The sequence below is a fragment of the Amphiura filiformis genome, chromosome 13, assembly GCF_039555335.1.
Source record: "Amphiura filiformis chromosome 13, Afil_fr2py, whole genome shotgun sequence".
NCBI lineage: Eukaryota > Metazoa > Echinodermata > Ophiuroidea > Amphilepidida > Amphiuridae > Amphiura > Amphiura filiformis.
The window spans coordinates 32,606,527-32,634,177 of NC_092640.1; the positions used below are offsets into that span (position 1 = coordinate 32,606,527).

At 36.7% G+C, this 27,651-nt stretch overlaps 1 protein-coding gene and 1 long non-coding RNA gene across 6 annotated transcripts in view; both read right to left on the bottom strand.

Annotated features, from left to right (window-relative positions):
• The window catches only part of LOC140168253 (uncharacterized), a 65,431-nt gene extending 38,493 nt beyond the window's left edge, over positions 1–26,938 (bottom strand). For all 5 annotated transcript variants that reach the window (XR_011861167.1, XR_011861169.1, XR_011861166.1 and 2 more), the window contains exons 1-5: positions 26,875–26,938; positions 17,936–18,073; positions 15,307–15,469; positions 2,934–3,072; positions 532–703 (exon numbers count right to left, since the gene is read on the bottom strand). This is a non-coding gene — a long non-coding RNA (uncharacterized lncRNA). The remainder of the gene's footprint in view (positions 1–531; positions 704–2,933; positions 3,073–15,306; positions 15,470–17,935; positions 18,074–26,874) is intronic.
• On the bottom strand, positions 13,112–15,045 carry LOC140168718 (uncharacterized). Its single transcript, XM_072192128.1, has 3 exons — positions 15,025–15,045; positions 13,568–14,537; positions 13,112–13,131 (listed from the first exon to the last, which is right to left on the bottom strand). Exons 1-3 carry the CDS (start codon positions 15,043–15,045, stop codon positions 13,112–13,114), a joined length of 1,011 nt encoding a protein of 336 aa, XP_072048229.1.
• Positions 26,939–27,651: the final 713 nt, after the last annotated feature.

Below are 27,651 nucleotides of genomic sequence, written 5' to 3' on the forward strand. Positions count from 1 at the left end.
CATATTTTCTAGCAAAACATTTCTGACAGTACTCACACTGATAGGGTTTCTCATTGGTGTGAGTTCTGATATGGTATGTCAGGCTAGAGCGCTGAGTGAAGCATTTCATACAATATTCACATTGATATGGTGTCTCTTTGGTGTGAATTTTGGTATGTCTCACCAAGTCCATTTTTCGGGCAAAACGTTCCTGGCAGTGCTCACACTCATAGGACTTCTCATTGATGTCCAAACCGTTATTACATTGGTACCATCGCTTACCGTCGCTATTCAAATGTCTTTTTAGCTTACCGTTTTTTGACAAACTTTTCTGACAAAATTCACTTTTGTATCTACGAGCTCGCACATATTTAATAAGATGTATGTTTATGTGGGTCTTCAATTTGTCCAAAGAATGATGCTTGATTCCACAAAATGCACAAGTAAATGGCTTCAAACATTTCATTACCATCTTGCTACTTGTAATATGTATTTACATGGAACCCACCAAAAATCAAAAATCCTGAATCAGTGTGTGCATATAAAACCCACCATAGAAGTCAATTCTATGTAGCTGTAGTGTCCTTCAATGGAGCAGCAAGCAATACAAGATCAGTCCTCACTGGCTTCTGTCTAGTGTTCAATCCTCGCTGGTTTCTGCCTTTGTTCTGTTTCTAATTTCAGTAGTTTCTAATTGAAGATATATTTCAGTGGATCAACAAACCTGAAATGTAAAACAAATGAATGACCGCATTAGAGCAGAAAGAAGTATATTGCCCTTTTCCGACCGACATAAAAAATATGGTCACATTTTTTCCCCTTCATATTTGAATTTTCATAAATTTGGTAGAAGTTTAGCTAAATGTTTTGCCTGTTAATCATGTTGCAATTTACATTGCACAACTTTGGTATATTAACTTTATATTGTCTTCTGGCTTAAAAGAAAGGCGTTACTTGGACGATGTGCGCGTGTAGCGCGCAAAAAATTTGTGTTTGACACTATTTTCGGCCATGATCTGGGTGAAAAGGGCTCCATTGTGACAATGTGCATGATCGGGGTGAATTTTGTGGAAAAGGGACTCCTTGCCCCTTTTCTTTTCCTTTGCCCTCTCCAGATTTTGTCTTTCATTTATTGTCAGAGGGGCACTTTGTTCTTTCATTTTTCGTCGTTGGTGTGATATGCACATTGCGCACCTTAATTACCGACTTAACCAAAAGAAGAAGAAGAAGAAGGACACTCTGCCCCCCTTGCCCCCCAAGCACTGGCTATGCTACTGCCTCAAGTTATAGACAATTTTTAACATTTTATAGTTATATATCTCTGACTATTGAAAGATTTATCAAAATACATAAAGCACCTTATCAAATGTACTTTCGTTCTGGTTTAACTGGAACATTTGCATGCGCAGCGCGCGAAAACTTTTAACCCCCCTTTACGTGCCAAATTTTTTTAAATCCCCCCCCTGTTCATACATCCAAAACTTTTTAACCCCCTATTCAGAACTAAATTTTATGACTCCCCTACATATTTTCCAGCCCCCCCACAGAGTATTTCTGAACACTCCCTAAGCATTGTATTTTATCATGTTTATGGTGAGCTAGCGTTTGAAAAAAAAGTATGAGGTAAACCGACCAACGGACTCCAACTTTGGAGTTTCGCGAGTGGACATAAAATAGGGAAAATAAAAGTCGCGAAAAATAACCTTTTGCATTAGAATTCTATTGTATCAATATCAAAACCGCGAAATTTAATTCTCGAGCAATTGACAAAATCTTCCAAATCGAGAAAATATTTTACAGTATCTTACGAATTGCCCTGTGGTACCTTATGGTGGACAGAATTTTATTTAAATGAGGATGAATGACGTAGTATTCGATAGGGTCTATTCTGAGTTACAGTGTAAAATGTTAATGAAGGTTGTATTCATCAGTACCTCAAGTTGATGCGACATGTATCTTATTTTATAGTCAATCAGCTTTTAAACCAATCAATAATCCTTAGATGTCTATAGAATTGAATACCTGAGTGGAAGAAGGGCCCAACTCCATCAAAACAGTTTTTGAGATATTAAGAAAAAACTGTATATTTGGAAAAGTTTTATAGACAGAATGTTTTTATCTTCAGGGGACCTTTAATACATGAACATACAGTATTACATACATTTGAAATCATATATGATGTTTCCATGGCAACGGTACAGGTCTTAATACATGCTGGAGTTGGGCCTTTCTTCCACTAACATACTGCAAGTGCCAGTTCTGCAAGCAGATGTGTTGAAATAGCTACAGAATTTTGGAAATTATCCATTAATTGCACAAATAGATATATAGAAGCATGTAATATGTTAGCAAGAAAGTTTATTGTAGTGAAAAACAAAATTCCCCTTTAACCTAATAATTTTGGAAGAACAATTAATTCCATGAAAACCATGATTAAGTGTACGGGCGACTATTTAGAGAGTGTATTTTGGCTCATCTTTCACACACAAGGAAAAACAGTCTGCTGGCAATAAAATGCTGGATCTAACCTATTTTTGTAAAAATTGGAGTTGGGCCCTTCTTCCACTCAGGTATTCAATTTTAATAGCCCTGGTCTTTGTTTGCTTTGGCTAAATCCTGTTCAAGCAGTGGTTTACAAAGCATTGTATTCTAGGTATGTATAACCAACATTTGAACCTCGTTGACTTGGAGATGATTTGAAGGGGCATAGCTGCACTGCTATAGATCAGCAATAGTTGACATCATGAGGTACACAAAAACGCATGATAGCAATTGAACCATAGTAGCCTTTGGCAAAAAAAGGTCATCAAGATGGTCCAAGGTCAAATATTTGGCTCTACAATGGAGTTCAACAAACACAAAAAATGCACCGGCATATTATACAGGGTAAACTTTTTTAAAAACCAGCAATATTCAAAGATGTTGATCAATTACTGCGTACACCTCAAACCTACCATGGATGGAAGTCCAACAAAGATGTCCTGGAGTGAGCTGCACTACAAGACCACAATGCACACTGTCTTGTCTTAGTCCTGGTTCTATTGTGCTCTTTTAGTGTAGTTTCCACATGGATATATCAGTGGATCAGTATATCTGAAATGTTAAAACATTAATAAACGTTTAGTATATTTTTAAATCACATACCTTATTGGTAAGAGACAATCAGTGATTTTCTGTGCAAAATATGTTGCTACTGTCTGTCCAATTAAAAAGGCATTTCGTGATCCACAGCCTCATCCCCCCACTTTTCTGAAAAAAAAGTTGAGATTTTTATATCACTGGAAACCTCTGGCTACATGTTTATGTACAAAAAAATTCTTGCAGATTAATTCATTTAGCAAAGATATTGTGAAATTTGAATTTACAACACATTGTCTATAGAGCAGTGTAATACATAATCATGCATAACTCACAAACGCAAAATCGGAATAAACTGAAATTTTGGAAAAAGCTTTTTTCGTGGATATCTACTGAAAAATATCATAAAAAGAGGATGCTAGGATCAGGAAATACTCCTTTAACTTAGACACCCGGTTTTTATGATTTATTTTGAAAAGTTTTCACTTTGGCAAAAAGTCATGAAAGAAAAGTTGCAAAACACTGTCAAACCTAACAGAAAGCGATGAAAAAATATTTTTCCTTGTCTACTTTTATTCAATTTTGATCGATTTACAGCAAGATATCTGGGTCCAGGTGAATATTCCTAATGACTTGAAACTTTTGATGGGATAATCTATTTACAGTAAGGGGTGTTTGACCATTGTAATCATGCATATTGATATAGTGATACCACCATTTGTTCTTTGTTCCATAACATCGATGCAATATAATAATATGTTTTTACTAATTCACAATAACTCAAAAGATGTCACAGTTGGTGCATTATATGCCATAGAAGTGATGTCATAATCGGATTAACTACCATAGCAATGGATGAATACAATTTTTGAATATTCCGCGCTGTACTACAGGCAGGTTGCACTCATCACCTGTGTATGCCTGCAATCATAGATTGAATATAATACCACTCTTTTACTAAATCTGACAGGTGCGAGTGATTAGTATTTCTTTTAACATCTATGGTTCAGTGTATCGGTACCGCGTGAACGTTGTAGTGCGGGCGATATAATCAGAATTGTATTCATCTATTGCTATGGTAGTTAATCCGATTAACTACGTCACTTCTACGGCATATAACAAATGATAGGGTAAGTTACCATGCTTCTGGAATGTATTGTGGATTATACTCCTCACCAATAACATCATAGCATTCATAGGGCATACAATTTGTATTTATTATAGAATTGGGCCAAGCCACAAGCATGCACAGAATAAAATTCAAATACCATGCTGAATTGATGTAATTGGCTGAGGGACAGCTGGGATCTCTGAAGTAATTAATACACTAAGAATAAATATGCCAATGTTTTGATGAGAAGTGTAATTAATTTACTATTCATCCATTCACTAAAATAATGGTGTACACCCAACTTCTACCGGATTATGTTGAGAAAAACCTTCCAATTTCAATAGAATTTCAGGTAATCTGGGGTCGATGCTTTGCGTCACACGCACTGCGTGTTAAAAAAACGCGACAAGTAAAGAGCGTGGTGCGCTCAGCAAGTACAACTCGTGCAGCAGTTGGCGCGCCAATATTCTCATACCTCCAGTTTCCGAGGTCTATTTACTTTATTTATGTGGACAGACTGTAGGGGCAATTACTTTGTGCATAGACCATGCAAGTTGAATCATGGTGAAGTGATTTTAGTGAATTGTGATACCGGAAGTAACTATTGCGTAAAGTATGATTTTATGTAAACAATAGCCGGCAAAAAAAGGTTAAACAATCGTCTAAAGCTTGGCGTAACTGGGTAATTGAGTTAAGTATGAAATGCTACAGTATTACTGAAGTGGCTAAAAGCTGGAAGTCGTTCAACATCTTGGGTAAAGATCATTTGGGCAAAGCGACATTGGCCAACTTTGAAGAATAAAAACACAAGAAACTTCAAAGATTTTTTAACATGGCAGCCTCCACAGTGCAAGTTGAAAATTGGTGACGTTTTGCAGTTTTTATAGCCATTTTAGTTACTTGTGAGAAGTTTATAAATGGGTAAATAAAATGTAAATGAAATTATTGTGTTTTGATGGTTATTATTATACAATATAATATGGTGGGCCATCTTTGAATACACCACCCTATATTCTGATTTCCACAAATCATGAATATTCAAATCCAATTGCACGGGTGACTGGTTATGTACCGTTGACCCTTTGGGTGTGCCGTGTGCACACTGCAATACCCACATATTGATCTTCTGTTATATTATAAATGGATTTAACTTGTGGCTCCCCAATTTCATGGTAGGTACATTACACAATACCAATAACCATGCATGCTGACATATATTATAAGCAAGCCTGTTAGATCGTAACAGTGAGGTGGACAAGGCATTAAGAGAGCTGAATTTGCACAATTATCACTCTGTCTTGTTTTCACAATGGCAATGTTCCCAGGAGCAGCCTACACCCCTTGCCATTTCTTGGTTATGTTCAGGCTTGAAATGTGTGTGGTGGAGGGGGGCAGGGGCAAACGGCCTAAATTGTCAAAATGTGGCTGCAAAGAACAAAAAATAGGTCATTTTGCCAAAAGGTGACCCCCCATGCGAGATTCACTTTGAATAAGCAGAAACTCAAACAAGTTTAAATTTGAACTTTTATTGCAAGAAATACCCCTACATGTTAATTTGCTTTTATTAGTAAACAGTATATACCTTGCAAACCATGTTTGATACTACATGTAATCACACTGGTAGCTTTTGTATAAGGTTACTTTCAGGATACTTCTAGATCTATCACCATTTTTTAACAACATATTTCTATAAAAAAAATTAGGGAGTACAACCAAAATGGTTTGCTGAGCTCAGCCAAGCTTTGCTTCTTTCACTGAAGGTTCAGCTTCACTAGCCTCTGATACTAACAAGCGAACAATATAACAGTTTGATGTATCAGAGCCTTCAGCAAAGCAGCAGGATTATAAATAGGGGTCGATGACACAAGCATAATCAATTTTCTTTGTGTTCAGCAAGTACAAAATTACCCACTAAGCACGTCTGGGTCATTGTCTGCACAGTCAACAGAAAGTTAATGAGGTGTCAAGAGGTTTTCAATTCAAGCATGGTCGTAAAATAGATTTTTTTGGTCAATGGGGGTATCAGAGCCGGGATCAGAGCGGTGTGTAAATTCACCGAAGCCTGCCAAATTTTAACAGGTATGGGTTTGGGCTTTGCTAAAAGCCAGATACCCCTTCGCTGGAATGTGTTGCTGGAATGTGTCGCTGAAGGCAGCGAAGCGTGGCTGAGCTCAGTGAACCACTTTGGCTGTCTTCCCTTAATACAGTGTGTCTTTAATACAGTGTTCCTTTGGTGTGAATTTTGATTTGGTCAACTTCATTAAGACATTTTTTCTAGCAAACTATTTATGACAGTACTCTCCAAGGTTTCGCGATTTTTTTTTGTAAAAAAATTGATTTGATTTCAATCTTTTTTATTATTATTCCAAGAACTGCTAAACCCCATGATAAAATCAAAAGAGACCAGTGGAATGATAGACATACATCTCAATAAAAATAGGCCCTGTGGAAAGTGGTGCATATCGACAGTAAAATAAAAAAATAAAGATTCAAAAACCATGAAGTGTCTGCTTAACAGTGGTGCAAAAATGACCCAAATCCGTTCATGTGTCACTGAGATACAAAATGTAATTAAGTTTGTACAAATAGACACATTTTTTTACCATTCCAATGGGTTAAAACACATTAACAATAATTGTAGCTTATTATAATTTAAGAAAATGCCAAGGGTTGCCGAGTAGGAGTTTAAAATCAATCAATCAATCGCCCAAAGAATGTTTTTCACCATGTTTCTCTTTGGGTTAAGGGCTGGGGTATGAACGTTTGGACAGTATTTATTTTGGGACATTAGAACACATCAGACATATCGAATTGCATTCTGAATACGAAGAATGTCATTCTGATATCAAATAATTTTGATTTTTTGAAATTCGCAATTTAATACACATTTTATGGCAAATCATTAACAAGAGCACCACTGGTGCTGTAGCTCATTTGTTATGGGTTATGGTCAGGAATACCATGCGTAGCTATGTATAGCCATGCATAGATATGTATAGCCATGCATAGCTATGTATAGCCATGCATAGTTATGTATAGCCATGCATAGCTATGTATAGTCGTGCATAGTATAGCCATGCATAGTTATGTATAGCCATGCATAGCTATGTATAGCCATGCATAGCTATGTATAGCCATGGATAGCTATGTATAGCCATGGATAGCTATGTATAGCCATGGATAGCTATGTATGGCCATGTATAGCCATATGTAACCATGTCATGGCCATGTATAGCCATGTATACAGGGCTGACAACTTTGAAAAACACATTTCAGTATTCTCAAAATCACCATAGTGCTGTGATCAAGCACAAATCAGCATTTTGAAAATATACTTACGGTTCTCAAGATATTTATTTATTCAAGGCATTTATTTATTTGTACCTTTTGCTTGTCGAGTATCCTTTGATTTTATTTTGTTTAATACAGTTTTGTTTGTATATTTAATGTCTTGGATGCACCATCGAATAGATGAGTGCCACTGATGTAAAAGCAATTTCCAAATAAAAACTTGAAAGTTAAAAACTACAACACTTTCATGGTAAATGGCATGCATAGCTATGTATAGCCATGCATAGTTATGTATAGCCATGCATAGCTATGTATAGCCATGCATAACTATGTATAGCCATGCATAGCTATGTATAGCCATGCATAGCTATGTATAGCCATGCATAGCTATGTATAGCCATGGATAGCTATGTATGGCCATGTATAGCCATGCATAGCTATGTATAGCCATATGTAACCATGTCATAGCCATGTATAGCCATGTATAACTATGTATACAGGGCTACCAACTTTGAAAAAACACATTTCAGTATTCTCAAACCTCAAAATCACCATAGTGCTGTGATCAAGCACAAATCAGCATTTTGAAAATATACTTGCAGTTCTCAAGATATTTATTTATTCAAGGCATTTATTTATTTGTACCTTTTGCTTGTCGAGTATAGCCATGCATAGCTATGTATAGCCATGCATAGCTATGTATAGCCATGCATAGCTATTTTTAGCCATGCATAGCTATATGTATAGCCATGCATAGCTATGTATAGCCATGCATAGCTATGTATAGCCATGGGTAGCTATGTATGGCCATGTATAGCCATGCATAGCTATGTATAGCCATATGTAACCATGTCATAGCCATGTATAGCCATATATAGCTATGTATAGCCATGTATAGCCATGTATAACTATGTATACAGGGCTACCAACTTTGAAAAAACACATTTCAGTATTCTCAAACCTCAAAATCACCATAGTGCTGTGATCAAGCACAAATCGGCATTTTGAAAATATACTTGCGGTTCTCAAGATATTTATTTATTCAAGGCATTTATTTATTTGTACCTTTTGCTTGTCGAGTATCCTTTGATTTTATTTTGTTTAATTAATACAGTTTTGTTTGTATATTTAATGTCTTGGATGCACCATCGGATAGATGAGTGCCACTGATGTAAAAGCAATTTCCAAATAAAAACTTGAAACTTAAAAACTACAACACTTTCATGGTAAATGAAATAAATAAATAAAATTTTGCACACACATCTAATTTTCCTGACTTCATATTTCAAACAAGTGCTCCCTTCAATCTTCAGAACAGGGAAAGGCCACTAGCCTAGTGTTTACCCCCAGCACTTCCCTGTTCAGACCATGGAGGTAGTAGAGAGTTCAGACTTTCTGTTTGTCTGTTTTGTAATGTCAGAGAGGGGTTGTCATGGTCCCATATACTGATATACTAGGCCAGTGCATGGACCTACCTCCATGGCCAGTGCCAGTCAAAAGGACATTTCACCTTGATTAAATGTTTACATAACTAATTGGGTCAAGATGTGTGATATAAAGTGTCAATGAGTGAGATGTTTGTTCATAGACAGGATTGCCAACCAACAATTTGGTAGCCCAATTAGTTCAGATTTGGGAGAATTTGAGACACTATTTGCTCATGGCTCATGCACAGAAGTAAGGGCCTATAGACAGCACAAGCCCAATTGGTGCTAAAAGCAACACTGAAAAGCAGACATTGTAGCCGCACTAAAACAGTAAAGTTCAACAATCTCTTTTACAAATTCAGCACGATCAAGGAGTTTGTACAGTGTTTGTAATATGAAAAGCACCACAAACAGTCTACATAGGAGACTATTCCATGAAATTAGGTAAAACTTTTTGTAAGAAAATGCTCCAAAAATGATACTTTCCGTCCAAATTTTTTTAGCTAAATAAGTAACAATCATGAACCATCATGCAAAGATCGCCGCCTCAAATTACCAGATCCATAGCTCAAACGATGTAGCAAGAGAAAGAAAAAACATACAGAAAAATAGACCATGCCTAGAGTTCATTGTGCTAACACAATGAGCTAATAATTGATATTTTTGATATTTAACAGTACTCGAAGTAAACTTTATAAATCTGATGATTTATACTTAAAGTGTATGTAGGTGGGATGAAAAGCCGACGATCAATTGAAAATTTGGACCTTTCAGTATTGAGTATATGGATTTTTTCCAAAAACACCAAAAAAAATTAGGTCTTTTGGGGAAAAAATCCATATCTTCAATATGAAAGGTCAAAATTTTCAATTGACCGTCGGCTTTTCCTCCCAGCTACATACACTTTAAGAATATATCATTAGATTTATATAATTTACTTCGAGGACTGTTATATATCAAAAATTTGAAAAATATCAAATTTTTATAATTTGTCATAAAATTTGCATTATATCGTGATTTTCAAAAAATGAAAATTATTTGATATCAGAAAGACATGCTTCGTATTCAGAACGTAATTCGATAGGTCTGATGTGCTCTCATGTCCCACAAATAATACTGTCGAAACGCAATAAACGCTCATTCTAGATCCCTTAAGGGCTCGGATAGCAACGTTTGCACAGCATTGACTACATAACTCGAGAATCACATGACCGACAGAAGTATATCTGTAATATGAATGCCATATTTGCCAAAGCTCACTACCATTCGCAATATGATGTGAACTACCAAATCGCAATGCCTGATGCCTCTTTTCTGTTATTAATGTTGTTTATCAATTTTTGTTTATTTCACCATCAATACTATCACCTGGACATTTCATTTTGAGGGAACCAATTCCTTTTGAATCAGCCACTTCAATATAAAGTTCAGCCCTACTGTTGCTTGACAAATGTATATATGAACAGCAACATTTTAACATTTTTTGTGGGACCTCAGAGCACATCAGGAATATTGAATTGCATTTCGAAAATGAGGAATGTCCTATTGATAGAAGTGGATAGAAATTTTGACCTTTCATATTGAAGATTAAATTTTTTCCCCCAAAACACAAAACACACACAAAAAATGAGACTTTTTGGGAAAAATATCTTCTATATGAAAGGTTACAATTTTCAATTGATGGTCGGTTTTTCACCCCAGCTACATACCCTAAGGGGTCATGTCACTAAATGCACGTTAATCATTGTGCAATTCATTGGACAATATTGCACAATGCCTGTATGCACTGATTGAAATATCATCGTGCAGTTGGCTTTGTATCAACTTCACTGTAGCCTGCAATTATCTGGCCCATTATGGTCCTTTTCCCAAAGGTACTAGTAATCTGGAGTTGGAAGTAGGAGTTGACCTTGTGCTTAACCTTCCCTATAAAAATATATTCCCAGTGCACATTCTCAGATTTGGCTGCCAAAGTCCAAACAGTTTGCCTATGTTTTACAATATAGGGTCTATGGTTTTACCACAGGATATGATATCATGTTATTATAATTTTTGTTAGTTTGTTACAAAATACAAACTGTGTTAATTATCTATTTTATGCATTATATTATCCCACCAAAATATACTTTTTTCTGAGTTATGCATTCTTTATTATAGGTATTGCACTTAGATATTTACTGTATCTTTATATTATAATAGCAATGCATTCATTAACATGAATTTGAGAATGATGAAAATTGTCTTTAAAAAAAATAAACAAGGGCCATCCACTCTTCGAAGGTAAGACGATAGTATGTTTAATTATGTATCAAAAAAATAAATATTAGTTCTTTCCATTACCATTTTTAAGAAATCTGTCTTCTATTTTGATTAATATTTCATTTCAAATATTGACGGCTAACTCACAATTCCCATGAATTATCAGTTACGATTGGAATGAGAATATGAAGTAAAGTATGATTCTTGTAACTTTCATACATCCTACTACCTAACTTAATGCTATATGTACAAGATCACATTGACTTCAACATTGACTGATATTAAAACCATTGCCAAATAGAAGAAGAATAACACAAAATGCATAAAATATAAAGTAACAATTTCCTAAATATAAAATAGGACAAGGTCTATTGTACATTATAGTGAGCTGTGCAAAAATTTGAATGCCAAATTTAGATATTATCCACCCAATTAAAAATAACATGGGTCCATAAAACTGGTTCTATATTTATAGGCCCCTATTAAACACTTATGGGTCACAAAATGCTCAAATTATTGCTTGATGGTAATCAATCAAGATCAATATTTAGGGATATGTAGAACATTTGGAAAGAAAATCATGTTCATACTATCTTACAATGTATCCATGTGTAAAATAAAAATACATGTTTTAAAGCATTACGAATGAATGTGTATGTTTTCTGGTTTATAGTAGAAACATATTCACGTAAAAATATAATAATTTGGCTTTGCAGAAGAAAATTCTGAGAATGACAACATCATCACATGTGTCAAATATCACTGGCTTGTGTTGCACTGACTGTGAACTCCCTGAGGTAATTACTGCGCTATTAGGAGGGAGACCAGTTCAAAGTCATTTATAGGTCAACCTCCTCCTGCGTGCCAGTGCTATGCAGCAATTTCCAGTATACGATGTTAATGTCATCGTGCAATTAGCATTGTCCCATTGTGCAATTTTACACTATAATCAGCAAAATTGCACACAGAAACTGCGTGCATTTAGTGACATGATCCGTAAGTACATATTATTAGATTGATGAAGTTTACTTCGAGGATGGCTAAACATCAAAAATATAAAAAATATCAAATTTTAATAAGTTGCAATAAAATGTGTGTTAAATCGCGAATTTCAAAAAAGGAAAAAATAAAAATTTGACATCAGAAGGACATTCCTCGTATTAGATATGTCTGGTGTGCTCTTAGGTCCCAACAAATACTGTGCAAACGTTGCTATCCGAGCCCTTAACCCAAAGAGAAACATGTGATAAACATTCTTTGGGAGTATGAGAAAGGTTTTTAACACAAGTCAACACATACATAAATGACAGCCAGTGAAAAACTTTCACTGACTATCCAGGATTTGAACCTGGGACCTTTGGATCACCGGACCGATGCTCTACCAACTGAGCTAGTAAGTCAGATGGAGAAGAGCAGTGATGTTATTATCTATTCTTTGGGGAAGAGCAGTGATGTTATGGAGAAGAGCAGTGATGTTATTATCTATTCTTTGGGAGATTGATTGATTTTAAACTCCTACTGTGCAACACTTGGCATTTTCTTTTTCTTAAACTACAATTATTGTTAACATGTATTACCCCATTGGAAGGGTCAAAAACTGTGTCTATTTGTACAAACTTAATTATCTCAGTGACGCATGAACGGATTTGGATAATTTTTGCACACTTCATGGTTTTTGAATCTTTAAAAAAAATTTTTTTAATTTTACTATCGATATTTTAAGTTTTGCACCACTTTCCATAGGGCCTATTTTTTATTGAGACACCGTGTACATGTAGGCACAATCCTATCAGGTATTTACATAGAATCAAAACATGTTTTCAAAGAAAAAAATGGTAAAATCATGGGAAAAAATTCTGCAACTTGAAAATAATTTTTATCAATAGATAAAATGACATTGATATAATTGTCTAAAATGTATAGAAGCATTACAAATGAAGTAAAACAGTGAATTCATGATAGAAATTTACTTAAATTTATCAAAAACTGAAAAAGTTAAATCAATTTTTAGTGTCTCTAGTGTGAGTACTAATGTGGCGTACAAGGACACTTCTGTCACCAAAAAAATTCTCACAGTACTTGCACTTATAAGGCTTCTCTTTGGTATGAGTTCTGATGTGGTTTATAAGGACATATTTCCAAGCAAAACATTTCTGACAGTACTCACACTGATGGGGTTTCTGTTTGTTGTGAGTTCTCATATGCTTTTTAAAATTACTGATCTCACTAAAACTTTTCGGACAGTGCTCACACTGATAAGGTTTCTCTTTGGGGTGAATTCTTTTGATATGTTTTGCAAGGACATTTGTTCTAGCAAAACAGTTATGACAGTACTCACACTGAAAGGGTTTCTCTCCAGTATGAGTTCTGATGTGCTGCACAAGGTTACTTCTGTCAGCAAAACATTTCTGACAGTACTCACACTGAAAGGGTTTCTCTTTAGTGTGAGTTCTAGTGTGGCGCACAAGGACACCAAAACATTTCTGACAGTATTTGCACTTATAGGGTTTCTCATTGGTATGAGTTCTGATGTGCCTTTGAAGATCACAATTGTGACCAAAACATTTCTGACAGTACCCACACTGAAAAGGTTTCTCTTTAGTGTGTGTTCTGGTGTGGTTTGCCAAGACACTTCTATCAGCAAAACATTTCTGACAGTATTCACATTGAAAAGGTTTCTCTTTGGTGTGAATTTTGATATGGTTCACAAGGATATTTTTTCTAGCAAAACATTTCTGACAGTACTCACACTGAAAGGGTTTCTCTTTAGTGTGAGTTCTAGTGTGGCGCACAAGGACACTTCTGTCACCAAAACATTTCTGACAGTATTCACACTGAAAAGGTTTCTCTTTAGTGTGTGTTCTGGTGTGGTTTGCCAAGACACTTCTGTCAGCAAAACATTTCTGACAGTACTCACACTGAAAGGGTTTCTCTTTGGTGTGGATTTTGATATGGCTCACAAGGAATTGTTTTCTAGTAAAACATTTCTGACAGTACTCACACTGAAAGGGTTTCTCTTTAGTGTGAGTTCTAGTGTGGCGCACAAAGGCACTTTTGTCACCAAAACATTTCGGACAGTATTTGCACTTATAGGGTTTCTCATTGGTATGAGTTCTGATGTGCCTTTGAAGATCATAATTGTGACCAAAACATTTCTGACAGTACTCGCACTGAAAGGGTTTCTCATTAGTGTGAGTCCTGATGTGGTATGCAAGGACACTTCTGTCCACAAAACATTTCTGACAATATTCGCACTGAAAAGGTTTCTCTTTGATATGAGTTCTTATATGTCGTTTAAGATTACCGTTCTCACTAAAACATTTCTGACAGTATTCACACTGAAAGGGTTTCTCTTTGTGTGAATTCTGATATGGCCCACAAGGAAATGTTTTCTAGCAAAACATTTCTGACAGTACTCACACTGAAAAGGTTTCTCTTTAGTGTGAGTTCTTGTGTGATATGCAAGGACACTTCTGTCAGCAAAACATTTCTGACAGTATTCACACTGAAAGGGTGTCTCTTTGGTATGAATTCTGATATGGTTTATAAGGACATATTTTCTAGCAAAATATTTCTGACAGTACTCACACTGATAGGGTTTCTCTCTAGTGTGAGTTCTTGTGTGACACACAAGGATACTTCTGTCCCCAAAACATTTCTGACAGTACTCACACTGAAAGGGTTTCTCTTTGGTGTGAGTTCTGATGTGATATGCCAGGGCACTTCTGTACGCAAAACATTTCTGACAATATTCACACTGATGATGTTTCTCCTTGGTATGAATTCTGATGTGTCTCACCAGCTTAATTTTCCGCACAAAACGTTTCTGGCAGTACTCACACTGATAAAGCTTTTCTTTGATGTTCACACTATTATTACATTTGTACCATAGCTTCCCATGGCAATTCAAATGTTTTACCAGGTCACCGTTTTTTGACAAACTGTTCTGACAAAATTCACTTTTGTGTCTACGAGCTCGTACATATTTAATAAGATGTCTGTTTATGTGGGTTTTCAATTTGTCCAATGAAATACTTGATTCTACAAAATGTACAAGAAAATGGCTTCAAACGTTTCATTACCATCCTGTTGCTGCTAATTAGATGAATCCAACAAAATTCAAAGATCTTGAATTAGTAACTGTGTGCACATGAAACCCACCATTAAAGTCAATTCTAGCTGAGATGTCCTTGAATGGAACAGCAAGCAATACAACACCACAGTCCTCACTGGCTTCTGTCTTTGTTCAATCCTCACCGACTCCTATCTTTGCTGTTTCTACTTTTAGTAGTTTCTAATTGAAGATATCAGTGGATCAACAAACCTGAAATGTCAAAACAAATGAAGGTTTTGTTATTGCATTCCCATCAGATTGCATTAGAACCAGTGTTCGCGTTTTAATGCGTCATTGCGTCTTGGACGCAAAATTTTGAAAACGGGTAAATTTGGACGCACTGAATTTGAAAATCCAAGGAGGTTAGGGGGTCCAAAAAATCTCAACTGGACGCATCCAAATCGCAGCCTGATTTGCTGTGTAGAAAAAAAATCCTCCCCATTTAACAATGTTAACTATTTATTCACATAAAGGTGTCATTAATTTTTAAAATCGGCCACAAAAAGTTGTTGTTTTTCGGAAAATCCAAGGCTGTGTGCCGTCAATTTTCAGTTCATATCGTTGCCGGTCATTATTTTAGCCTTCCAAAACTTTCAGAAAGTCCGGCATTCTAGGCTCCAAATTGCCTGAACAACCTTGAACAATATTCAAGAAGGAATAACATCCGTGTATTTGGCATACCACAGACAGAAAAGGAAGATACCAACGACAAAATCATCAAATTTGCCTCTGAACATCTTGATATTGATCTGACAGAAGAAGACATCGACAGATCGCACCGCGTAGGGACTGAAGACGGTAAGCGAGCTATCATTGTTAAATTTACAAGGCATGATATGAAAGAAGAAGTGATGAAAGCTAGACGAGCGCTGAAAGGCAAAAAATTGGTTATAAAAGAAGATCTAACCAAGGAACCACAAACTACTACTAGCCACCCAAGAACATGTACAATGTAAATACATCTAAAGCCTGGTCATGGGATGGCAAGATATTTGTAATTCAACAGGGAAATAAGAACATTTGTATCATTCGCGGCTATGCCGATATAGCAAAACTTGCCTGAACTGGACTATCATATTAAATTTGTAAACTCAATTGCATATACTGACCATATACTATGCATACTTGTTGATTTGTATCTATTTTTCCTTGATATTTTATTATTGTACAGTTAGGTATTACAAAATAGGTTTGTATTTTGCCCTTTCCGACCGACGTAAAAATCTGACAAATAAGAGTTGCGTTTTTCCCTTTTATATAGATCTGAATCTTCATAAATTTGGTATAAAATTCACAAAATGTATTGTGTTGTAATTCACACCACACAACTCTGATATAAAACCCAAGTCTGGCAAAACGTATTGTTTACCATTGTATTTTGTGGTGAACTTCAAAGTAAACCAACTAACGGACTCCAACTTTGGAGTTTAAGAGCAATTCAAACTTTATTTAGGCTTCTGGATGATTGATTATGGTATATTTTCACCATTCACTCTTTCATTTTTTGCCTGGCAGCAACCATGCGGCCTTATCCAGTACATGTACTGACAATATTCACACTGTCAAGATTTCTTTTTAGTGTTGACAGGGGTTTTATTGCACCATATCCCACAATGCAAATTGATTAAGGTGACCTTCAGGTAATGAATTTATACAGAATAAGTACAGTCTTAATGCATTATGATAGGATATCATCTAAGATAGCGATTTCTTGCAACGTGGTGGATATAATTAATGATAATAATAACAAATTTTGGATAAGCTTTTGCGACAGGAGTTCACCAGTCACCACAATTAGCAAGTTTTTAGTGGGTTTGCCATCGGGCAAGTTTGAAACTGTCAAGCTTTTGTCAGGAGAAGCTCTTGACTTCTTCAAGACAAAGTACCCAAGAAAGGGACATGCAGGCCGCCCCTTGCCTACTGATGACTCTGAAAAGAGCCGTTCACTGAATACTTTTGCATGCTTGACAAGCATTTCAGCACAAATAGTCATTTGAAAGATCAATTTAAGACCGATATTCAACTTCAAAACTTCCAAAACACCCTAGATTGAGCAACCGTATCCAGGGTTCGAATTCGTTTGGCTAATTCATCATAATCGGAATACTTCCATATACTAAAGCACTATAAAAAGTGCTATACAAATGCAAAATTGGGTAGCAGTTACTTCAAAATGAGGAGCAAACCGCTATACGATACAGCCAAATTCAAACCCTGACCGTATCTTTATTTGAATAATAAGCGCAGTGATTGGGATCAAGCCAAATGGGATCAAGCCAAATATTTTGACATCTGATTTGTCAAAAACATACTTTATAAATGTCTGTTAACAATAGGTTTTTTATACTGTGTGCCAGTAGTGGCGTAGCTAGGGGTTGTGGCACCCAGGACTAAGGATACATAATGGCACTCCCCCCCAATTCGTGCAACAATTGCGAGGCGCGCAAAATGTTGGACAAACTAATTAATTTTGGTTACTAGAAGTTGAATATCGGTCTTAAAATGTTCTTTCAATTGATTATATGCTGAAATGCCCTAAAATTTTGACTTGCATCGCTTGGAGGAGCGCAGAATCAATGCTGAATTGGTCAATTTGGCACCCCGTAAGGGTGGCGCCCAGGGCATGTTGCCCCCCCCCCCCTAGTTACACTACTGCTGTGTACACCTCAAACCTACCATGCATGGAAGTCAATTGTCCTAAAGTGAGCTGCAAGAGGTATAAGAATGTAAGACCACAATCCTCACTGGCTTCTCTCTTGGTCCTGGTTCTACTTTTATTAGTTTCCAACTGCATATCAGTGGATTGATAAATATCTGAAATGTTAAAAATAATTGGTAAAATATAGTCTAAATTTTAATTTTAAACCATATGTCATGTAAAAACAAGTCAAATAAGGAACGGTTGTAACCATGAAGGATGTTTCGTTACCTGGGAAACATCACAACATAGGTTGTGGTCAATAGGATGTAATGGGGATTGACCGTTATTGGCCAATTTTGTCAAAACAAAGCATTTTAGACAGTGCAAATGATTCCTTCTTTGACTTGTTTTTACATAACAAGCAACTTGAAACCATTTTCGTTGAAATCAGAGCATTTTAAATTTTTGGCCCCTGTGTGGCCAAAAAAACTGACCACCCCCAACATTTGACCTTTTTGCTTATAACTATAAGTGAAGGTGGTGTTGTACCCTTTGGTATGTAAAGAAACCTTTCAACTTGAGATTTAAGGAGTCCAAAATGGGAAAATCAAAAAATAAGGAGACCCTGGACGTGCAAACTCCTTAAATGCGACCCTGGCTAACGATATACAGGTACATTAAAGGATATAAATTGGATGGTAAATAAGCCAAATATTGCAAGAAATCTACTCTCTCGCTAGAATCCTAGCAAGCCCGCAAAAAAAATTACAGTCCATGCAAATGTAATATTGAAAACGTAAAATCCCCACTAGCAGGGACCGGCTAGTGCTAGACTCGCTTGCCAGTCCTACATGTATGCCGTACCTATGTATATTAAGGACTGGCTTACCGTACGCCATATTGGATGTCAATGGGAAATACACACTTATGCACAAATCAATTGTAGTCCCGGCCCCCAGGGCCTGGCAATAGCGGGTCCGACGGGACTTGGCGGGATGTAACAGCTCGATCAATGTGGGGACGTAGCGGGGGCGTGTACAGGGATGTAATACCTCTCAAACAGGCTGGGATCTACCCCAGGAGTGTACCCGGGACGTAATAGAAGAGTACTCACAACTGTGCCGGGTCGTATGCGGGGGAACACTCGTATGTTCTAGCAATTTCTAAGATGCAGAAACCATGTGGTGGAAAGATTTGGGTCAATATTGCCAAATATGGATTGGTGACGTCAGGTTTTTCCCCCAGGTTTTTCCGTTCGAAAGATTTTACCGATCCGACATGCAGTTGGTGTATGCCCCTTAAGGCCAGAGCAGGGTTCGCAGGTTTTTGCCGCAGGTGGAAAAAACCACGGTTTTAACCGCTTGGCAAAAACAGTTTTTGCCGGCAAAAATGGCAAAAAAAAAAAAAAGTGATTTGTAGTTCAGTTTTCATCTCAAAACACATTATTAAGTTACAAAAATAATTTCCTCAGTGTAACAAGGCCAGATTTTGTAATTATAAGTAACATTAAGTAAAATTAAAGGCATGCGTTTTCATTGCCCAAGTGCATTTAACCGAAATGTGGCATATATCAAATTCAAAACTTTTTCATTTTAAGGACTTGATGAGACACAAAATAAGTTGAATGATTCATTAAAAGTTGTGTGTTACTGTTTATGAGCTTTCTGTGTTACTTTTTAATATTTGAGTGACTATAAGTGAGTTTTTGCCAGTTTTTGCCATTTTTGCCGGTTTAAACCAGGCAAAAACAGGTTTTTGCCAGTTTTTGCCACCCTTGCCGGCAAAAACAGGTTTTTGCCGGCAAAAATCGAACCCTGGGCCAGAGTAAGGGGAGACACATTCGTCCACACCCGAATTTGAGATTTCTTGATATTTATCAACACTAAGATGTATTCTTTCACTTGAAACTGATAAAAATACAACTTCCTAATATTTACTTGTATTTTTGCTTGATTAATTTCACTCTTTTCAACTCTAAAAAGTCACATGGCTCAAGACAGCTTAGTAAATTGGCGGAAATAATGAGTCGGCAATGCGCCGAATGCGAAATATTGTGATTACGTTCGCGATTCAAGCGTCGCGTGGCGCAACTCTCTTGGCGTATGTCCAACGCAGTCAAGGCGCATTCGGTATGTTGTTAATGCCAGCAAATGTGATGTAAACAAAACAAAAAATTGCAGTAAAAAGCCACTTAGATTTTTTTTTTTATTTTGGATTTAGGCGCACTAAAAACAGACATTATATAGATTCATTGGTGCAAAAAGATGCATATTTAGACCATACACCAGATACAGCTTTTACAAGCGTGAAAGTCTTGCCGTTTTAAAATATAAGGATGTTTTGTGCATAATTTTGACATTTTTTACTAAAGCGTCGAAAAAAAAGCGTGCAATATTTGAAAAATAAGGCGAATTTAAAAAAATAAAAAAACCTTCCCTAAGTTCATGTCTCTTCTCCATGAAAAACTAACTAATTTTTTTTTACTCCGAACGGATTTTTTTTTAAGTTGTCACAAAAAAATTGGGGTAAAAAAGTGCATTTTTGTGATTTTTTCAAAAACTCGAGATTTTTGAACAAATCTGACGTCACGTCACCATGGGATTCCTTGACTCATTTCCTTTCCAAAAATGTATAGTTTTATATACTTTGGACATACAATTCAGAAATAATGATGCTCGTAAAGGTCCGTGTTCTCTCCCATTACTCTGCCCTTAACTTAATTTTTAACCTAAAACATGGAAGTATTATTGCTAAATATGTGTTTGAATTTATTTTCTTAATATTATTATTAAAATAAAAAACGATGAATAACAGCAATTTTATTAAACTAGTATTAGCCTATTTCACATTATAAAAATATGCGGTTCTCGAACCACGCGATCCCCCTGGCTGGGCGGTCAGTCCCGCGGTCAGTAAACTTGTACCTCAGATGACCCCTGGTGACCCCAAAATGACCTTCCAAAAATTTGGCTCTAAATGTAGACTGTACCCTCTAAGTTTCATGCCCATCAGAGTCTGATAAGTGTATGGCAAAATAATTGATATAATAATTTTCTATACACTTTCCTTCAAAGGTTGATATCAAATTTGATATCAAAAGTTTAATCAATGTGAGCAGAGGAGCCGTTGTTTGGAAATTCGTGCAATTTCAAAAATGACAAATTATGAATTGACCACGCAAAATCCAATTGATGCAACGTCCCGTACAGGAATCGTAAATTGTACACTTGCCTGTGCACAATTGAAAGAGCGGGGTATTTGATTTGCATTTTGACATGCATGGGTAAGGTCGTGCGCCATGAATTGGGGGCCAAATGCGTTACATACTAAAAAATTGAACAATTTACATGTTTTTGTACTTAAACTGATTTAATTCACAAACTGTTCATCAAAATCCTATAAAATTATATATCACTGTAAAGCTTAGAGTACCAGGAATGCACACGTACCAACAATTGGTCAATATACAGGGTGCCACAAATGTCATATAGGGTGGAAAAGTTGAATTTTGGTTCAAAAAGTATACTATTTTGTTCCTCTCTTATTTACTAACATAAACACCTGTTCTGCTAAAACCTTTTTAGATGTGCTAATAACATTGTAGGCTTGGGCCAGAGCCAAAATTACCGTTTGTGGCGGGACGGAATTTTGATAGGCCTTTTAAATTGTAGCTCTGTGCCTGTTTATTTTATGGATTCTTTATGTTCTTAATATAAACAAGTAAGTTACAGACTACATTCACACACAAGAAAAATAGTCCTAAGAATCAACATGTTGCCACGGTAACACAAATTCCTTGATGTGGCGGGACGGAATGATAAACTTCATGTATTTGTGAACACAGTACATTTGTTGAATTTTTATCAAAACTGGGATAAAACATTTGTTTCTAACATTGATATTAACTTCAACTATCCTTCTTTTGTTATGGGAGGAATTATAAAATTCACCCCCTTCTTTTATAGTATGTTCATTAATTTTTTTAAATCATGTCAATGTGGCGGGACGGAATGTGGCGGGACGGAATTTTGTCCACCATGTCAAAATCAAGAAAAAAAGCAATTGATTCACTTTAAACCTGACAAAATTGTTTTTTCTTTCACTTCCAATGAAAAATTATTGCAAAATATTGACTGAGAAAGAAATTTTTCATAGATTCCTGAACTTTAAAAAATCATCTCAAAATGTGGCGGCGCCGTGTTTTACACCAAAGACCCTGAAAATAGAATTATTGCTGGCATCCTACCACAAAAGGCCTGAAATAGAAGAAGTTAAAATGGTTTTGAGCCTAGCAAAGTTGATGAATTCAATTTTTATGTACTCAGGAATGTTTATTACCATAATAGTTGGCGTTTTACTAAAAAATTTTTTCGTCCCTTCCGAACATAAAAAATCACCTCAAAATGTGGCGGGACGGAATTTTACACATATTTTAATTTATTTCTTTATTTTTGCAAAGTCCACTGACATTTTTTTTAGTGCTGAAATTGTCTATACAGAAGACCTTTATAATACCATATAAAAACAAAAAATCCTATCTTTTTTAAATATGCAGTAACATCAAATTTAACAATTCCGTCCCGCCACACCAAGAGGGCGCTACGTGTGTATTTTATTGCTTGTATTCCAAAATTGACGGGCAAATTTTACTTTTTTTTTGCCGATTCATAATCTTTGGTAAGTGGTCTATTAAACCATAGGAGAAATTCACTCCTGTAACAATTTCTGAATTTTAGGTTGAGTGATGACCATTTTTGGCTCTGGCCCGCTTTCAAAAAAAGCAAACTTGCAAGGATGAGTTATGAGATACAGGGTGTTCAAAAGTTGTACATAATTTTTATGATTTTTATTACATTTTCAATCCAAACTTTTTTCCTCCATGCCTCACACAAAAACCAGTGGCATATATTTGAATTCCTCATCAAATTTCCATCTAACAAAAAATGTAAACTTTTACAGCAGTGGAGTAACTGCTTCAAGAAATATGACCTTCAGAACATTTCGGAGCATAAATGAATAGTTAACACAGTAAAGTATAGGAAAAGCCTAGAACCCGTGACACAGAATGCAGCACACTTACAACAAATTAACCTAGCTTGGAGTAAAACTGGTCAAATTGTAAACTAGACATCAATACCACAGCAATGGTACATAATCCATCTCAATACCTTGCTGGGTTACGAAGTTGCAGTAAAATATAAATTCGGGAGGCATGAAAAATCAATATTCCCTATACCGTACTTTAACACATGCCTCAACCGTAGGCACCTCAACCGTAGGCACCTCCACCCCTGACTCTGCATCGTTTGAATTGCAATATCGCAAAAAGTATACAGTGTGAAGTTTTTACTTTCCACAATTTTAGCTAGATAAATTAGCAACAAAATGAGCCCCAAACTAGCTCAGTACCCCTCTCCATTCTTGAGATCTGGGACAAAACGTCCTGAATAAAATGAAAAAATGTAACGCCTCCAACTTTTCCTATACCCCAATTCATGATGCACGACCGTAAACCTTTAACCTGCCGGCACTCACGCTAGCTCTGCTACGTGATACAATTCCCTATGTCATTTTTAAAATTGCATGAATTTCCAAACAACAGTTCCTGCGCTCACGATGATTAAACTTTTGGTATCAAATTTGGTATCAACCTGCGAGGGAAAGTACATAGAAAATTATTATATGAATTATTTTGCCATAAACTCATCAGGCTCTGATTAAATGGGGATGGAACTAGTGGAGACTTTTCTTTTTTGCTGTGTTTATTCAGTACCCTGTTGTCCATGGGTGACTGTACATTGTAGGAACCCATGGATTCGATCCATGTTACATCTTACATGGCATGTACATGGAAATAGTGCCCCACCCTGCAGGGACTAAGCCAGGACTGTAACATGTTTGTAACAGTTTCCAAAATTACATCCCTGGGTAAGTCCCCGATAATTTAAGACTCGGTTGAAACAAAATTAAGGATTGAATGCAATTAAGTGTGCAAAATGGCAAAATTATCGTCAAAGTTCTGCCGAAATCTGCACCCTTGCATGCTTTCAGAATTCGAATCAGGACAGGTGGTGGATGACATGATCGAGCCGGCAACTTGTGAAACCGCCCGGCCCGGCCGTATGGCATTTTTAATATATTTGGTTAGTTTTGTGGGGTTCATTATCGAACCCCAACGGTTTTAGCTTGTATTTCTATATTTATTAACATAGGCCTATTTGTTTGTGATATTTCAAGCGTTTTAAAATTTCAAAATAATCCCATTCAATTACACGGTTGACGATGAAAATTTACTGAATTTAGAGAATGCAATGTGGCCACCACCTGAGGCTGAATCAGGAATAAAAATATCCGATCTTTGCCAAACTTCAAAACACAAAATTACAACTTAAAACATACTATTGGCAAAAGGCATTATTACCAAACAAAATAGAATTTCTCAAAATATTGAAGAAATATGTTCATCTAGTGAAGTTCCTAAATGGTCAGAAATCCTTCAATTCAGTTCAGAAATTTAATTTCAGAATTTAATTGAAGAATTTCTTCTCGCCCCCATACACTGCTTATCACGTGCAGATACAGGTAGTGTATGTGCTTCGTCCGTGATTCGGAAGTCACGTAAAGCCGTTGGTCCCGTGTACAGGAAGAGTCAAACCCTGTGCACTGCACGTTAAGTGTCACTCGGAGCTATTCGAAAAGAGAATGGGGACCATCCCCGGTTCTGATATCTGCAATCAATCCTAGGTTCCAGGATCGTGCATAGGTAAACTGTGCACGTAAAGCCCGTGCGTTGATACTCAACCATTTGAGGTAAGCACGTATGGAAGGAAGGAAGGAAGGAAGGAAGGAAAGATCAGGTGTCAACAGGATTGAAGCTATTCAGAGGCAAGCGGCGAGATTCGTCAGTAACTATGAAAGAACAGCCAGCGTCACTGATATGCTAAAAATCCTGGAGTGGGAATCCCTCGCCACAAGGAGGCTGCTCAACCAGTGCTCGATGTTCTACAAGATCCATTTTAGCCTGGTGAACATACCATTCCCATCTTGTGTCATACCATCTACCCAACAAGTAGGTAACCCAGGCAAACCTTAGTTAACACATTTGCTAGTCAGCCAAATTCGCCGACAATGTCAATGCATTTTTACATAGAAATTTAAAACAAGTGCCGAAGAAAGAAACCTACATAAATGTTTTCTATACTTCACTTGACCCAAATATGTGATTTTTTATGGTGATAAGTCAACCGCACATGGAATTTTAGAGGAATTTGAAAAGAAAAAAAAATTAAAAAAAGCTGCTATCACAATGAGACTTAAGATCTAGAAACACCCCGAAATGCCGTTTTGGGGAATTTTGCTAGCTGAAACTTTTTGATGAAAGTCAATCTTTGACAAGATGTAACTTTGCTACGGAAAGTGCTATGAAAAAATGGTTTTCAGTTTTGGCTTTGTTTACTCAAGGGCTTTAATTTGATATATGAAATGATGCAGTTTGATGTTAGTCTAGATTTTTGGTTTTCCCTATAGCCGTGTACTCAATGCGCAGTCCCTAGCCGCCTAGTGAGTAGATTTTCTTGCAATATTTGGCCTATTTACCTTCAAATTTGATCCTTACATGTACTTTGATTTCAGAACAATATCCAGCGTAGTAAAAAAAAAATTTTTGGCGTTTCTGATCGTCACGATGAAGCATTTTCCAGGACAAAAATGGTTGCTCAGTTCTTCGTCTCATTTGTTTTTGTCGTAGGCAGGTGGTAGGTTAGTCTCGGCACACACTGTATGTGTCTATAGGAACGACGAACGTTAGGACCGACGCAAATTGGCTGTGCAGAGACTATCGTTTGATGGTGATCAATGACGTATTTTCACGTAACTTAATCAACCAGTCCTTCAACTGCTTACGCACGGTCATCGGGTTGTGCTTGTTCCTTCATGTTTATTGTTTTGAGATCGGGGCCTTGAGATTTAGGCTATTTTATTAGAACCAAAACAACAGCGGGAATCGTGTGTTAAATTGACATTGAAAAGAACAGGTGGGATCAGCGAAATTAACCTTTGTGCGCACGCGCAGTGAAATTTGTCATTTTTCATTCGTGATCATTTTTGTCGGACACGGGGAGAGGCGGCTTCTTAAATCATCTTTATTCGCCGAAATTCCAAATGATATTGCGTTTCAAGAATTTGGTAAGAATCCTAGTTAAGTTTCTGATTCTTATTATATGAGTACAGTTTTACATGCATCGTCCAAATTTCAAAGAAATTTTTTTAAATGCCACAGCGGCGCAAAGTCTTAAGCGTGAAAATCACATTCACACACAAAATGGGAAAAACGAGTCTCAGTGGACGAACGGCGTCCATGAGACTCAGCGAGTCTAGTTTGATGGCAAATTTGAATTCACCTAGCATACCTACAACAAGGAAGAGCAAACAATATCTTTAGCTACAATTCAATAACATCCAGTCTCGTGTGAACACGTACAAGTATTCGTTTTTTGTTCGAACCATACCCATCTGGAACCGTCTACCAACAACAGTGGTTCAAGCATCTTCTATAAAGCAGTTTAGACGCTGGCCCTTCCAGTGCTGAGGGAGATGCAACCCACCTCCACCCACCAGAAGCTGTAGGCAGCCATGGTTTTTTACTTGCACCAATGTAATTTTTGAGCACCCAAGACACTTCTGCACAGCACATTCTCCAAGGACAAGCGTCAGCTTACTTATGGAGTATTCATCTCAAGACTCAAGAAGTACGCAATCCAATTCCCATTCAAACGCGTTTGAAACTGAAAGTGCATTTAATCCCCAGCATGCCCAGTGCCAAATTCGAACGATTAAAACATCAGAAAAAAAGCCACCAAACATTCGAAATGCTTCTAAAGTTGATGATGCTACTAACATCATTTATAATCAAAAATAATTCATTTTAAACCAATTTTACGGGTTTTCTTTTAGGTATAATAGTCTCAGTTTTTACCTTCAGATTACGCGATCCTGCTTCCAGAGAACGCCGCCATTTTGTCGTATCAATTATTGTGAAAGTTCCTCCTCTTGAATAAGAGCACCGCAGAATTCACGGAGTAATTTCATGCGAGTTCACAAGTCTCTCAAACGAGTGTTCATGGGGGCTGTGTAATAATTACGAGTACCCCGGGTTGTTGAATTCTCAAAATGGTCTGCCAAAAATCACTTGCCCTTCCTTAACCGTGCCAAAAAATATTTGCCCCCCCACCCTGTTGATGTGCCAAAAACCATCCCCCTCTCATTATCATATTGTTAGGGACCGATCGTTATTTACGGCAGGGGGGGGAATGGGTGTTTTGGCAAAAATATCGACAAAAATTTCGCGTTCCCCCCTTGCGTCCGCTCAAAATTTTCGCGTTCCCCTTGTTTTCCCAATTTTCTCCATTTAAAATTTAACAATCCCCCTCTTGGTTCAACTAAAAATTTCAGGTTCCCCCCTCAAGACCACAAAAAAATTTCGTGTTCCCCCCTAAATTTACCCATTCCCCCCTGCCATAAATAACGATCGCTCCCTTACGGTAGCCTACCGTAGCCCCTATTATTATCATTATCATAAGCCATGGTTTAACCTGTAGGCCTAGGTCCTAATTCAATTTTTAAGTTGGAACATTAAGTAGGCCTAAACTTGACCACTCAAAACTTGACATAACATAAATACAGTTGAAAATTCTAATTTTATAACGTGATCCTAGCATCCTCTAGGCCTATTTATGTCATTTTTCATTAGATA